The 16666-nt window shown below is 39.7% G+C and overlaps 1 protein-coding gene across 4 annotated transcripts in view; it reads right to left on the bottom strand.

Annotated features, from left to right (window-relative positions):
- The window catches only part of LOC149302378 (stromal membrane-associated protein 1-like), a 120853-nt gene extending 104550 nt beyond the window's left edge, over positions 1-16303 (bottom strand). For all 4 annotated transcript variants that reach the window (XM_089482649.1, XM_089482648.1, XM_089482650.1 and 1 more), the window contains exon 1: positions 16186-16303. In XM_089482649.1, coding sequence (XP_089338775.1) covers positions 16186-16303 — 118 coding nt within the window. The remainder of the gene's footprint in view (positions 1-16185) is intronic.
- Positions 16304-16666: the final 363 nt, after the last annotated feature.

Below are 16666 nucleotides of genomic sequence, written 5' to 3'. Positions count from 1 at the left end.
ATCATCACAGAGCTGCTGTCTCAAAAATTACTTAATTGAACATAAACTTAAACATGGATTTCAATATTTATGTTCATTGTAATGTTTGAGAGAGCTGTTCTATTTAGTTTAAATGTTGAAATATTAGAGGCAATTATATTTTATAGATCTATTCCCTGCAGGGCATTCATAAACGTTATAAAATATAATCCTCCACCTCCATTCCAGCACGATTGATCTGCATAGTATTGAGAAACCAACAAAGGAAGAAGACACCCGGAGAAATCTGAGCCGAGTGTGATAACCAGATTACTCGGTAACGTGCGATAATGTAATTTATATATATATATATATATATATATATATATATATATATATATATATATATATATATATATATATATATATATATATATATATATGGTCAGTTATTAGATTCATAGAAAACCTTACACAGATTTAAATCTATTTTAATCCAACATATATTTTTATATTATATATTATAACCTTTTCCTCCAAGAGTACAATACAAAATTCTATCTGTAATTATATAAAAAAAAAATCCAAAAAAAAAAAATCAAAGTAACGGAAAAATGTTGCCGCCTCTATTAATAATTTGCACTTTTTGGCCTGTGCTGTTGAACGGGCCCGCACTTAGAGGAAGGAACCTCATTTGGAGTACAGTTTACTACATTGTATAAGTCCCTTTTTAGAGCAACTACTTTGTTGCCTCTTGGCTCTCCCCACCCTTATGTTTGCAGATCATCAATATGAGAAACTTAATTCTTGATTGCAAGCTACTCTCAAAGCCCAATTCTACAACGTCCTCTTTGCTCAGTATTATAGTTAAACCAAACAAATTCCAGCTAAATTTAATAGACCTATTAGTTTCAGTTTAGAGCAAAACCTAACAACTTTGCTTCTTGGCATAAATGAAATGTTAGGTTTCATGCAAGCGCTCATAATTAGCACCTGAACGATTGACACACTGTGCACAAGAGACGTCACCGAGGAGAAAACGCTACCAATGCGTTCTGTTCCTTCAAGCTTCCAAAATCAAAAGGGATGCACATCGGTGGCACTTAAATGTAAGATTTTCCATTTTATTTACAGGTCTGGCTGAGGGAAATACAATCTATACATTATGTCAGCAGCTCATACCTCCTCCAGAATAAACGCCCTAAATGGTAGTGTAGTACATTCAGTTCCATCTCCCTCAAGCATATGAAGCCATTAGTGGTCTCCACAGCAGGCAAGTAGCTGACTTAAGGATCCATAAAAATGATGAATCCATAGCAACCCCAGAGAGGACGGAGATACTGAAATGGACAAAACTGTTTTCAGTTCGAAAGACCCACAATGTATGGATTTACTGCAACGATGCTGAAATAATTCTTTACCATTACTTACACTTCGACTTTTCCAGGGAGAAAATGCCCAACAAAAACATGTTTACTTTGTATCGTAAGGTTATGGATTTACTTGCATAACGAGCCGACTATTAGCAAACACAACTTGCACCTTACAATTAAATCTAACGTACAAACCTATGCAGTGGTGATGAGATGCGATTCTGTGTATCAATAGGAACAGTGATCTGGCTCGGGATCTGCATGACTAATCCTTGCCATTTGTTGAATCTGATCCTGGCAGCCGTCGAGGCGTTTTGGGTGAAGAGATTGGAATTGCATCCAAAACAGGAAATGAATATGCTTTACAGGGTTATATAGATTTTTCATTGAGCGCAGCTTCATCGAGGTAAGAAAGCCCATTTACTTTTAAACCAAAACATCCTTATATTAATCTGAACATTTTATAACCAAAAGGCAAAGGCTACCGGTAGTTTTACTTAATTAATTTGAAGACACTAAAGGCTCTATGGTATTTACTTAATTACTAATCAGACAGATCACATCAATGACACAGAACAATGCAATATTAAAATAAGCCTGTGGTTGTGTGTGTGTGTGATATATATATATATATATATATATATATATATATATATATATATGACAGTAGCAACATTATTAAACACTCATCCATATCTACCAAACGAGCCAGAAGGCTCTTTTGCCCCAGAAATCCAATGGTGCTGCAACAGAAAGGAATTCTGGGTAGGCAAAGGCAAATAAGGTCAACAATGAACAAGCACCCCCCCCCATAAAGGAGAAGAGACTTCCTTGCTACAGGTATTGAACATCTTTCATTTTACCCACACTGATATATATATAATTTTTATTACTGTACTCATGTACCGAAGCCTGAAGACATTCTGAAATTAAAAATGGTTCAGGATACTGAACGTGGCCAGTAATACTTTACTCTCTTGGGAGCACAATATGTGTGCCAGATGTATCGGTTCTAAAGAATAGGCAATGATGCATTACAAGCCAAATCCAGCTGCTTCATATATAAAACAGCCTGCGTTTATATACCAGTTTTCACTAGCATCACACCTGTGGCATGTCTACTTAAAACAGGCTAACCGATCATGACGTGGGTACATTTCTAGATATGAGTGGTAAAGCTTCCACCAAGTGTTACGCTATTACTGGTTAAATGCAAAGTATATAACATGTGGATTAAAAAGCATTATACATACAGGGTTTATTCAAGTAATGCCAATTCACGAGAAGCTCAGACACAAAGAATGTTTGGTTTGCTTTTGCAGTTGGTTGTCAATTAAAGTGATCAGAGCTGCAACTTTCATTGACTGCCTCCTGCTCCTACTGGCTAATTGGAGCATCTAACACATATTGTAGAATAACCCCACAAAGTGCCTTCATCTGACAGTTACTGTGTATTAGAAGACAAGATACAATCATGTCAAAAAGTAAACACTCTGAATTCTATGGCTTTACATATCAAGACAATCTTTTCCTTAGCAGGTCTAAAAATTGGGTAAATACAACCTCAGATGTTAACACCACATGACATATTACAATGTGCCATGATTTATTCAACCAAAAAAAAGCCAAAATGGAGAGGCCATGTGTGAAGAACCAAGTACACTCTTAATGATTCCATAGGAACTAAGATGCTAAGTAGCAGACAGGTGTTGCTAATCAAATGCCCTTGATGAACCAATGAGCAAGTGTGACCACAGTTATAAAAACTTTTGTTTAGCAGTTTTTTGGTCTGGGGCATTCAGTTGTGTGTTAACACAATGCCAAAAGAAGAAAGACATCAGCAATGACCTTGGAGAAGGAAGAGTTACTGCCTATGGATCTGGAAGGGTATGAAGGCCATTTCCAAACAATTTTAGGTCCAGCATTCTACAGCGAGGAAGATTATTCAAAAGACGAAAACATTCAAGACAGTTGTCAATCTTCCAATGAGTGGACATCCCAGCAAACTCACCCCAAGGTCAGAACGTGAAATGCTCAGAGAAAATGGAAAGAAAAAAAAAACAAAGAAAAAAAACCAATGGTTGCATCTTGTTAGTATGTTAATTGTTAATGTTCATGACAGTACAATTAGAGAAAGACTGAACTAGTATGATTTGTTTGGAAGGGTTGCCAGGAGAAAGCCTCTTCTACCTAAATATAACATAGCAGCATGGCTTAGGTTAGCACAGTTGCATTTAAAGAAACCAGAAGACTTCTGGAACAATGTCCTTTGGACAGACGAGACCAAAGTGAAGATGCTTGGCCATAATGCCAAAAACAAACCAAAAAGCATATCAGCACACACACTTGATGCCAACTGTTAAGCACGGTGGCACCTGGGAGCCTTGAAGGTATTGATAGTCAACTGCGAAGTATATAACCTATGATGCTTCCAAGGCAAAAACCTAGCCAAGTATAATAGCTTGTTTATCTACAGCTGATGGGCCACATCTTACAAATCCTGGCATACAATCAAAAAACAGTGTCAAATCACCACTTTAAAAGCAAAAGACACAGGATAACATTGAACTGGTTGCTCAACTAAGCTTTAAAGACATGCTCCTTAACCAGGAATCAATTGTGGGGGAAAAGAAAACATATCGTGTGACCCAGAGACATATTTCATCTATTTTATTTAGCAAGTTACAAAGTCCTTCCCCGGCTCTTGGAGTACATGCTTGGGTGTACTACAAGCATGTATTTGTTTAATATAGTTAAAGAATAAGGGAAACACACGTGTAATGCAACATTACACCGGTATGTCATGCATCGAATGCCAAGAGAAATCACTTTTACACAGTTTTAGCTTAAGGTGCCCAACTACCTGAAAAACAGTATGGCCAGACAGCATGATGATCAAAAGAAGAGGTATTCCTATTGTTAAACTGAATGTTTTACTCCCACCTAGTGGAGAACAAGACTAACACTACGGATATTGTCAGCTCATCCAATATTATTAGGAAATAGAGCTACATTGTCTATATTCCACGCTTACATCACAGCTATTGGTCAATACACACAGATATGTCATCTGGCGTCTAACATATCATTTACTTATTCAACACACAGGTGTCAGCGCTCTAGCAGCATAGACTACCTTGTGACAGTCTCTAGTCTGAGACGGTACGAGATACAATGGACATTAACACGTTCCTCTGGCCCTAAGGACGCCACACTGCAGTTGGAGGGGTGTCACAGGAGAAATATATAACAACTAATGAGTAGGTAAGGAGACAAGCAAGTTAGCGCTGTTTTATGAACACTGAATCACTCAACGCCAGTCATTCGGAGTTAACTGGCTACATTAATGGCACGGGATCAGGGGAGCTGTAGTACAGTAATAGCTGAAGAAATACTTCTGGCTACCTACGGGGCCTAACAGGCTATAAAGGATTCTCAAAACACCTGACATTATATAGTGAACCATTAAACCAAAACACTGCACAGCTGTCAAAATTTTAAAATAGATCTCTAGAGTGGTCTGTGACTACAATGCAACTTGCCACAGGCAGGCTCTTGAACAAAAAAACCCATATTACAGTACTTAAGATAGGATAATTATTTTTATTAACCTAAAGGAAAAAAACTGATCTGCCAAGGTTTACTTGATTTAACCTCTTGACATGCCAAGCACATCACAGAAATGCATCACCTTAACGAAACTTGACGTGCCTGGCACGTCATAGGGTTAAACACACCCAACAGTCAATATTTATTAACTGAAGTAGTTAAGTTTCTGTTCTTTCAGCAAACACAAAAATATGTATGCTATATTGTTTTAGTTAAAAAGGTAGTTCCCCAAACATGAGTGATTAACCTTTCAAACCAAAATCAGCTGGGTCCATATGAAAAATATGAACATTTCTGTAGCTCACTCGCCATTCTCTCGTTTGTTCAGAATCTGGATGTAATCGCAGCTTGGATAGTTGGTTTACCAAAAATGTAAATCCTGCAATGGATGCAGCTTCATGCTACTCAAAGAAGATCTACTTTACGCTGAATAACCTTTGAACTATAACGTAGCTTAAATAGAAAACTTTTTTCTCCAAGAGCATTTAATTAAATTGATTGAAAAAAATCTGATTTCAAAAAAACGAGATACTTTTCTTGGGGCAATAAGGCAAATAATGAAATGTAGAGCAAAACTAAAGAACTTGCAGCCTTTTTTTAAGGCTGATTGTAGTCCCTTAGCCACCAGAAGATTTTGCCTTGAGAAAGCACATCTCAAATAAAGATTAATAGAAGTCAGTGTGACAAACGTACAGGGTTCAGAAAGGTTAACTTTTTTTTTTATCAACCACTGAGGCTGTTACCCTGTGAACTACAAAAATACTTTAAATGCTTCCATGCCTTTCTTTTCTTCTTACCCCCTGCAGACTATAAATGGGAAAGCACCTTTATAGATTTATGAAAGAGTAAAAAGTCTATATTTGAGGTTGTTAAACCTGTATTTCCAGAAAAATAAAATCCATGAAAAGATAGAAATTATAACACAAAAAGGCTCTGGATAATATATATATATATATATATATATATATATATATATATATATATATATATATATATATATATATATTTGTGTGAATCAAATAGTTTTCTTATTATTGGTAGAGATATACACATAGGAATATTTAGAATTTTGTGTAACACCAAAAATACATGCTCGTCTGTAACAATCAGGGCTCAATAAACCCCAAATCACCTTGGCAACCAACTACTAAGGTGCCTAAGGCTCGCCGTGTAGTAGAAACAAACCAGCTCTATAGAAAGCCAGTTCATGTGTCCAGCAGCCAGTTCTATTGAGAGCTAGTTTTACCAGTCTATGCACCTTCTGGTGGCAAGCACTCTGAGCGATCACGTGACACAGATTAATAGATTTATGTAAAGGGAAAAAAAAAAATGCTGCATCTCCGACAACCAATAAAAATAAAAAACACTCGATCAGTAGTAAAATTTGATTGATTTTTATATAACAGTTAACAGGCCTGACCTGATAAATACTGGCAATAGCAAATGTCAAATAGTCATTACCAAAACAGAAAGATGATGTAGCTACCACAACTGTTTATCCTTTTAGAAAATCCAGCAAGCCTATAAGATTAACCTAAATAAAAAGAACCCTAGAGGATCCCAAATAAAACAGATGAGTTAAAAAACATATTTCAGGTTCAAGTAGATTATAGTATCAACACATTTTACCGTTTAGGTATGTGATGGCTACAAAAAAATCAAAATAAAGAATATGAATCGCCACTAGATGGCACCCATGAGCTGTAAATGAAAGTACTGCCCAGTAATTCACCCAAACGCTGGGTTCATGGTGGTATTTTTTTTTCACACTGCATTTTTACTACATGCATGTGTCCATTTAAAGGGCAATTTTCTACTCTCACCACTGCCTCTACAACCCAACTACACACCTCTCCTCCATCAAGGCCCCACTACATCCGTTACCATAAGCCATACAACAGAGAACTCTAGAGCCTGACCAAGTGAGTGTTCACCATGCAAGACAAGAACCTGAGTGCACAGAGTGCTCTCGTCTAGCGTGCTGTTAAGAGTGGATCTCTATACTCGGCAGTATATGAACACACCTACACAAAAAATACAGAAAACAAAAAGTGAGCCCATAACCAGATCTGTGCAGAGTTTTGCTCTGGTCTGCTAAGTGTAGGAACGAAAAAGTTTCATTTCTCAGTGAAATGACTTGTTTTAAACAAAAGACTAGTATCTGAAGGAAATACAGTTTGCTGTACTCAACCTTAAAAAGGAACAAAAACTAGGCATGGTTGCCCATAAAACATTACCCTCAGTTTCACAATATGTGAAACATACATGGAATGACCAGAAGTATGTGGACACCTGACCATCACACCTATATGAACTGGTTAGACATCCTATTCCAAAGCCATGGGTATTAATATGAAGTCGGCCCCTTGCTTTGCTCATATAATACACTCTTCTGGGAAGGTTTCCACAATATATTTGACTGTTTATGTTGGATTGTTTGCCCATTCAGCCAAAAGAGCATTAGCGAGGTCAGACAGTGATGTTGGATGAGAAGGCCTGGCTTGCCTTCGACATTCCAACTCAACCCAAAAAGGTATTCAATGGAGTTAAGGCCACTCAAGTTCCGCCACACCAAGCTCATCGAAACATGATTGTATGAACCTTGCTTTTATGTAGGGCTGCAACTAATGATTATTTTCATAGTTGTTTTTTTGGCTGATCATTTTTTTCGATCAGATAAAAACTATGCAATTTTTGTTTAAAATAATTTGATGAACAAACGATGTTCAAAACATAATTAATTTTTTTTTTACATTAACAAGTGTCATTGTACACAACACTTATCTCCATCACAATGGCATTTCTCTAATCGACTTCTGATTTTGCTATGACATAAAAATAAGCTACATTTTACAAGAACCCAAGCACAATATTTCACAAACTAGGTTTTAATCGTAATCATCATGTAAACTATTTTTTCATATTTAATTAAAAAAAGATTGAGAAAAATGAATTTGTTTACTGTTACTTGCCAACCTGCCCCCAAGTTAAGCACATCTGACCCCACGCTTGCCACTCAGTCCCCCCCCCATATGCCAATATACCTTGAGAACAGCCCAAGACTGTTATCCCTCCCCCACTATGCATTCCATTAGGCAGAGTTCTCCCGGTATCTGCCATGCCAGATTCATCCATCAGACTACAGCCCTGCGCGGGACTGCGTTTTTAATCCCACTCCTGCCACATTTGTGGCCAATACCGCCCGCCTCCTTAGCCGATTTCCCGCGCAGTCCCGCAAGGCTGCCCTCGAGTTGTTCCCTCACAACGTCTCTTCTCTTGCTCCGCCCAGGAACAAGGCAGAGTCACAGGAAGTGAAGTCACATCACGTGACTATTTTGTTCCTGGGCAGAGCAAGATAGGAGACACTTATGGAGCAGCGAAAAGGCAGCCTTGCGGGACTGCGCGGGATTACCGGGACCCGCAGGTACCGTGCCTGACCGCCCGCTCCCGCCCGCAGCCCCAGCAAGACCGCCCGCAAGTTTTTTGGGACCCGCCTCCCAATGCAGTCCTCTACATCATACTTCTAGACAGTGGAGCGCGATTCATCACACAAGAACACATTTCCACTGAGTCCAGCACCACGAAAGCCAACACTTGGCCAACATAGTGATGTTTGGCCTGTGTGCCGGTGCTTGGCCATGGAAACCCATTTCATGAAGTCCTTGATACACAGTGCTTGGGCTGATGCTACTTCCAGAGGCAGTGTGGAACTCTGTAATGAGCGATTCTACAAGGACAGGCAATTTTTCTTTTTCCCCACCACACACACTACACGCTTCAGCGCCCGGCAGCCCTGCTCTGTGAGCGGGTCTACTGCTTCGTGGATGAGGGACCAACTCCTGCACCCTTCCACTTCACAATAATAGCACTTAGAGGACCATGGAAGATCTAGCAAGGAGGAAAACGTCGCAAACAGACTTATGGCAAAGGTGGCATCCTATGACAGATGCCACTTTAAAGTCACTGAGCTCTTCAGCAGGACATTCTACTGCCAATGTCTATGCATATAGCCGACGATGTGCTTGGTGTTATACATCTGATGGGTGCGGCTGAAACACTGAATGCATATTAATGTGTCCACAGAGTACTTTACTATGCATTATTTCTTGGAGGGATGTCCGTTAATTGCAGAATCTCCTTGCACTTTCACTGGGAGTGCAAATGTGCAAAACTAAGCATTGTGTCCCACACCTGAGGTAATGAAATACAAATTCTTCTCACCGATTCCAGTCTTCTAAACGGGCTTTAAATACCACTATATTAAACTGCTGTTATCGCCCTGCGAGCCAAAGGTTATCTGCCCTGCAGACAAATGAATAGGGTCATTAGTGTGTGTGATATCGCCGTAGTGGGTCATGGTGGAAAGAGCTTTAAGGACATTGGACTAGGTTTATCAGCATTATTATTTGCAGACAAAATGACTGGCATACAATAATACAGAAAGAAACCTCTGGGACAAGGAGTTGGGGGGGGGGGGGAAATCGGATTTTCACAAAACATTACATGCATATTTTCCCATACGGTGTGATTTAAGCGTATACTACATTTATACTGTATTTATCTGGTAAAGCCTAATGCATATAGGTGTAGAGAATAACTCACATTGAATATTTGGTACTATAGATGGGTGTTGCACTTGATATTTCATCATCTGATAATGGGTCTCAAATGTTTCTGAATACAGCAATGTATAGTCATGGCGTAAAATATTAAATAAGGTAATTATTATAGTACCACCACGTACCAAAACAGGATCTAAAGCACAGTCAGTTGTATAATGTACACAGACAGGCAGCGGTGACAGCAATAGATTCCTAGGGGTGTAATATTTTGACAGCTGCCAAAAATGAGAAAGAAGAAGTCCTGACTTGAACCCAAAACACTACTTATGTCGCATTCGCACCTACAGGGGTATTTAAAATACGAGTAACTGTTTGCATACACTGGTAGAGCCTGCCTATTGTTGGCATTAATGTGAATGTTGACTGCGCCAGACACAAAAGTAACATCTTTAGAAGTGTTGCCTAGTAACAGGAGTTGGAGAACGGCTCGATCTCATTTTAGGGAATAGTGAAGCACGCCACGACGCTGTGTTACCGACAACCGCCCGCACGTCCGAGCTTCCATCAGCCCATGTGTCGGCAGAGGTGAGCTTCAGCTTAGTAGCCCTGGGGACAAATCAAAGTAAATGAGCAGCCGAGCCCTGGGGACCAAAGCCAAGTTGGATACTGGAAGAAACGGGAAGATTACACAAAATGTCACAAATGCAGATTCATTGAGGGGATTAAAGCCAGAGGTTGCAGTCAGCTCCTCGGAATTACTGCTACAAGGCTGTACAGGGGAGATGTTTCATGGATTCGTGAATAAAACACAGAGACAACAGCATGAGCAGCGTCCTCGCTAAGCGTCAAGCCGCACAGAGTCTGCTCTGCCCCCCCCCCAATGGTTAATGACGGCTGCAGAAAGTGCAGACATTTGTTGGGAAATCAGAGGATAGTTTCACATAATTAACCCCTCGGGGGTCTGCTAACATTTTCTTTCCAAGTCTCTGGACCTGCGGTTTCTGCAGCATTACACCACGTGTAATAATCATATTTACCAACGTCCCTCCTCACAGAAATGTATTAAAGAGAATGTATACAGATATTCCAAAACACACAAATGTTAATAATCCTTGTTCCTGTTTAAACTGCGGGATTAGCCACATGCATGTTTACATTCTCCCACTATTTCAGTCTCAACCATTTCTGCTGGGAGGCTGTTCCACTTATCTACCATCCCTGCAGTTCCTTAAAATTACATCTAAACCTCAGACCCTCTTGTTCTAACACTTCTCCTCCTTTGAATGAAACCCCCCTCATGTACTTTACTAAAAGTATTTAAGTGTTTCCATCGCATGCGCTCTCTCTCTCTTCTCTCCTCCAAGATATACACATTGAGCTATTAACTGTATACGGCAACAGCCTATGAGAGCCTGCGTTTGTGGCATAATACAATTTAAACTTCAACATGACTAAAGAATGGTTTCTGGGAACGCTTTGGGAATACTGTAATTCTAGGAGTGATTGTAATATGGCATTTAGTTACAGAATTAGTTAACATTTTGTAGATTAGGTGGAACTACACCTTCACATTGAAGTTGTCCCTTAAACTGTACATTAATAAAGATGCTTATTTCCAATTCCTCTTTGCCTTATTAATAAGGCCTGGTAAACCGACACAAGAATGAAAGAACAGTAAACCATGTACCTTAATCATTTAATCCTTTGGTGCATCATTTTTGTCCTTGAATATGAGCAGCATCCCTGACTTGGCTTTGCAAAAAGGCTTTTTAAAGAGAATAAAGAAAAACCCATCAAAGACTAGTGTAAGGTTTTTGCGGCGAGTCTATACACCATATTCACTTACTTTGCCCTGCTTTCTATTGCACGTACTACCACCACCAGTCCGGGGAGAGTTACAGCTAGCAGGAAAACCGTGATAAATATTACAAGAAGGCATTGAATCATGCAGGTTTCTGGAACAGAGCTTTAGGGAAAATCAGTTATTGCGATCACTGCGCTAGCCATTACTGGGAGAGCCGAAAAGAAACCGGTTGTCCAAACAGCTTTAGTACATGAGAAAGCAACTGCTAAGGTCCGGAGGGTGCAAATCAGCAGGCTAGTGAACCATTGCGTTCGCCCGGCAATCCTGAATTTGGACGTAAAAGGCAAATATGCATTGGGTTGGGTGACCACATGTCCCAGCCCAATCCCGCAATGGGACCTCATCACACGGGAAGGGCCGGCTCTCAACACCTTCATGAAAACGTTTAACTTTTGACCTTCTTTTACCAATGGCTGGTACTGTGCCATGTGCAGATAGTTTGATCTAATAATCTAGCAGGGCCATGGGGTGGGGATTCTGTGAGCACGCAGCTATTAATAACATGCAGGAAGTTCTGGCATATTAATAACTAGTTAAGCGTTACTGAACTCATGCCAGATACACATCATACAGAAAGCAGTTATAGAAAACCGGATACAGGTGCAGCGCTACTAAACCTGCCTTCGCTGCGGATATTATTAAATACAATGAACAGAGATGCTGCCGTGTACAGTAGAAACATACTTAGCCCCGTCTATGGATCATTTTGATAGCAGACAGTTCCTGGCGCCCCTTCAAAGATGGCGGAATCAATACATGAACAGCAAAAGCCGCCCTGTGTACATGCGCCAAAATGACTCCCATTGATATTAATGGGATTGTGTTCTTGCCACTGATTAGCTGATCAGGCAGCCAATTAGTGGTGCAAGTAATCAGAACACGGAGGTAGCACAAGGGCTAGTGCTTCCTAAAGCAAGGTTGGTTTTTGTTTCTAAACACCAAACATTTTAAAGAATGCCTATTAAACTCCTACTTTAATATACACTGTGCTCTGGTAAGGCAGTCTGGGACATTAAACTGCCCCTTTAAAGCACTAACATTATGGTGGTACCTTTGTAAATAAATGCTCTAGATTTACTGACCACACAGTGATCGTGAAGGCAACGCAAAGCACTCATTTGTAAGTAACACCTATCCACAGTGATGCTCCACACCACCTAATTAGTGGTCACATAAGACTGTTCTAGCACACAGCCAATTAAAAATACACAATTATGGCTTGCAGAAAAGTTGGCTAAAAAGTGAATTCACATGTTTGAAGTCACACCAACAAAAATAGCCTGAAAAATTAAAGCAGTCTAGAGATTGAAACACTGTTTAGAACATAAGATAGAAAGTAAAGATTTCCCCGGAGATACGCAGGAGTCTCCTACCCATACCCCTAACCTGTACACGCAGGTCATTTTATGGTAAGCGGATACATTCCAACATAAATTCCAGAGGTTTTAGCGATACAATCTCAAAAAAAAAAGTCTCTCTTAGGCTCTTGCAATGCACCAATGCTTCATGCCATTTTATATTAATATGGACATCTTTGGCTAAAAAGGACCTTCTGAGAACTTAGTTGCATTTATATATACAGCAACGTACTGAAGAGTAGATTCTTCCTTTCCCCAATGAAATGTGTGTATTATACACACACGTAACATTACGCTCAGTACTAAAGAGCTAATTTGTAAAACCCTGAACAGAAAGAGGCCTCCAAATGTAACTTAGCATTTTGCTATTAACCGAGATGGCTTCAGAAACAGGAGTAACCATGAGTGTCCACGTGCCATAACCAAACTAACTGGTTTGTTAAGGACGCAGCCAAGCTCACAGCTAGAAACACAACTTCCTGCTATGGAACATAGAGCTTCGCAAGGTAACCATGCACTGACCGGACACACGCCCAGCATAAATAATTTTTTATATATATATATATATATATATATATATATATATATATATATATATATATATATATATATATATATATATATATATATATAAAAATAACCGTTTCCAAGACTTTGGAACTTAAATAAGAAATCAGACCTAAGGCATAAGGGTTAGAAGCGTAGGTCTACCTTATGAACAAGCCATCACTCTCCGGGGTGTTTGTCGACTAAAGACCCGTGGTGTTGACATTCTCACTACACTGTCATTATGGACTAGCACTGGCAAGTTTCTCCAGACATAAAGGCAGAGCTAGTCTCATATCACAAACTTAAATCTGGTGCCCCTGCAGCAGAAGCTCCCTGTGGCTAGAACTTCATAATGTATGGTGAAGCAGAGGAGCTGAAGCACAACTTACCTAGAGAAGTAGTCATGTTTACTATGATATGCCTTCTTAAATCAGGGGGCTCAGCACTGAAATATATCCTTAAAAAATTATTCCTGAAAATATCACGCTGAATCTTAAAGAAAACCTTGTTTAATAATAAGCCACGAAGAACGCTGGTTCTGCTCTTTGTTTTTCACAAGCCAGGAACATGAAATAGTAATGTCCTGTTGCCGCAGATAAAACAAGGAGTCTGATATTTTATTCAGTGCTTTTACAAGGATTCATTCCTGAAACCAGAACGATCATTATGAACCGCAAGACATACGAGAGAATGTGAACGCATCACAAACAGATATCAGGGTTTGTTGTGATGATGCTCTCTCCCAAAGATGCCCACCAAGGGGAAATACTAAGCTAGCGGAATTAAGATGTGCTCGGCAACCACCGACAGTACGGGTCACATAGGATTTCATAAAGTTTTCCCAAACAGAAAAGAAAAACATTTCTTGCTTCCCTGGACTCTGTCTCCGACATGTTAATGTACAATAAGAAGTATCGCATGAAAACGTATATCACATTCAAGGCCTTGTCTGCATTTGCTTTTTTTTTTTTTTTATTGATCTTGGACTCAAGCGTCCACTGGTGGAAACTCAAATTCACTGTTGCCACTCAAGCTATCCTTGCTGAGGACTACCAAACATTAATTGAACATGGGTGACAGCCATTGCTATTATTGTAAAGCCAAAGTTACAAATTCACAAAAGAACCAGTGAATCAGATCACATCCCTGTGCATCATTCAATAACACTCAATTCCTAATGATGTTACCATGAGCTGCAAGAACGCCAGGAACACAATATGCTGAATAACTGAAAAGTAGATTAGATGCATTAGATGTGTATTCAAACTAATTTTCCTAATGCGACTAAAAATTATATGTGACGGCACATTATACTCCCTTCAAAAGGAAGGGGAGACCTTAGAATGGAATGGAGCATGTAGACCAAAGAAATAACGCCCAATGGAGGTCCACAATCTTATAATTTTTCTATCACTTAACGCATGCTAGGTGAGGATTTAGCGCATTGACATTCCTATTAAAAATGTTTTCACAATGGCTTGTTAATTGACATTAAAGTGATAGCATAATATTAAGGTCATTAGATTATTAGATCCAAAGACCTTAGCAAAAAAAATTGCGAACTCATTTGGATCACAGAACTTGTTCGGCTGGGAAACATTCCAGTGACTCGTACATATTATAATTGTGATTCATGCGAAAAACTTGGGGCTTCCATGTACAAATATGTATTTGCTTGTGTATTATAACAGACAGGGTGCTGCCATTAGTGTGTCCGCATCTATGTACTTTCATGACAGCGATGACTATTTCAGTATGGGCATCTCGTGGCTTACATTTCATACGAGTGGGGGATCTTTCTCTGAAGGTGAAAGAAGGCACAGCCGGCAGCACAAACTCTTTATGGAAAACCTATTGCTATGAAAGCATTAACGAATATGCACACTGTTTAAACAGCAGTTTGGAACATAGAACGAACCATCTTAATATACTTGCTGTACTTCCGTTAATAGCAGAAAAAAAAAATCAGATGTTTTCCAAAAAAGTTCAAACACATTTTTGTCCTAGTGGCGATTAAGCTACATTTTCTATCAAGTCAAATAAAACACACACACACACATATATATATATATATATATATATATACATATATATATATATATATATAAAACTTATTTAGTAACGTGCACAAAGAAAACCCGTGGCTGGTTATCATTGGTGTGTTGCATGCTCCGTAACACCTCAAGGTTGCAGGGTTAGTGTGTGTATATTATATTATGGGAAAACTTCCATTACTATGCATGTGTATAATGACTGAATCGTTAGAGAAAGCAGTCTGGATAAAATTTGTGTTATTAATATTAACCCTTTTTCCCATCCCCATCTTTTAGATGTGCCCATTACCTACACCCGTCATTTAGGCATTATCTTTTATGTGGCACAAACAGTTTCTGTGGCGCTTCTTAAATACATGTATTCGAGTAAAACAAAACTAGAAATGACAGACTTAGAGGAACGGATATGTTAGATTAAGAGGGCTCTGCTCACAAGCTTGCCATCATATTACAGTTTTGCCAGCTATGGCGTCACTCTGAAATGTATAACTTGGGTCGTCTTACTAAAGAAAAAGCCAACAGAGAATTTGCAGGAGAGCTGCAGGTTCACTTTTCATTACGAAGGTCCACGTGAACTTGGGCTGACCAAAAAAACAGGCTGGCCCTATGTACTACTTGGTCAAACCAGTGGAATTTCTGTAAGGTCTCCTCGCCCATTAAATTATACATCAAAAAGGGTCGGCGCTAGCCTTCTCACTGGAGAAACCAGCCAGCGCTGGCCCTTCGTAATGAAGTTATTTCCATGGTTCCCATAAGTGCCGAAGCTGTATCATCCATTTAGATACCACAGGAGTCCCATCACCCGAAGATGACGGGGCTGTCATGTACGTTACCGTCCCGGGGAGCACAGCGGCTTACCTTTGGCTTCACAGTCAGCGCAGTATTTGTTGTCCTCCTCCCGTAACATCTTGGACAGGATGGCCTGGTGCTGCTCATTCTGCTTCTGGGCCTTTTCCCTCTCTGACCGAGTCGTCATTACTGCTGTGAATTAAGCTGCCGGATCACACCTCTAGATCTCTATACGGAGAAAGCAGGGTATAGAATCAGGATGCCAAAACAGGCTTAAGCTGTAGGTTATCTGCTGGAAGCCTATACTGCGAAGACGGAAACAGTATCTGTGCGCATATATTACCTATACAGGCTCACGGCTAGTAGTATAGATGTGTGTAACTTGCTGTGGGCTGCCGAGTTCTTAGGACTTGCAGAACCGGCCCGGACTCAATGGCTGAACGATGTATCACTTGAAACGCCGGCGGTGACAGGAGACAGGGCGTTCTCTTTCGGGAGTTGAGGTCCTCGGTTTAAAAGCGTGCGGTATATAGGGATATAAAACGTACAG

Source organism: Sceloporus occidentalis, unplaced genomic scaffold (assembly GCF_023333645.1).
Source record: "Sceloporus occidentalis isolate IW3139 unplaced genomic scaffold, rSceOcc1.0.p SCAF_19, whole genome shotgun sequence".
In the NCBI taxonomy this organism is placed as follows: domain Eukaryota; kingdom Metazoa; phylum Chordata; class Lepidosauria; order Squamata; family Phrynosomatidae; genus Sceloporus; species Sceloporus occidentalis.
Note: the sequence above shows the minus strand (reverse complement) of the source record. Positions and strands in the feature narration are given on the sequence as shown.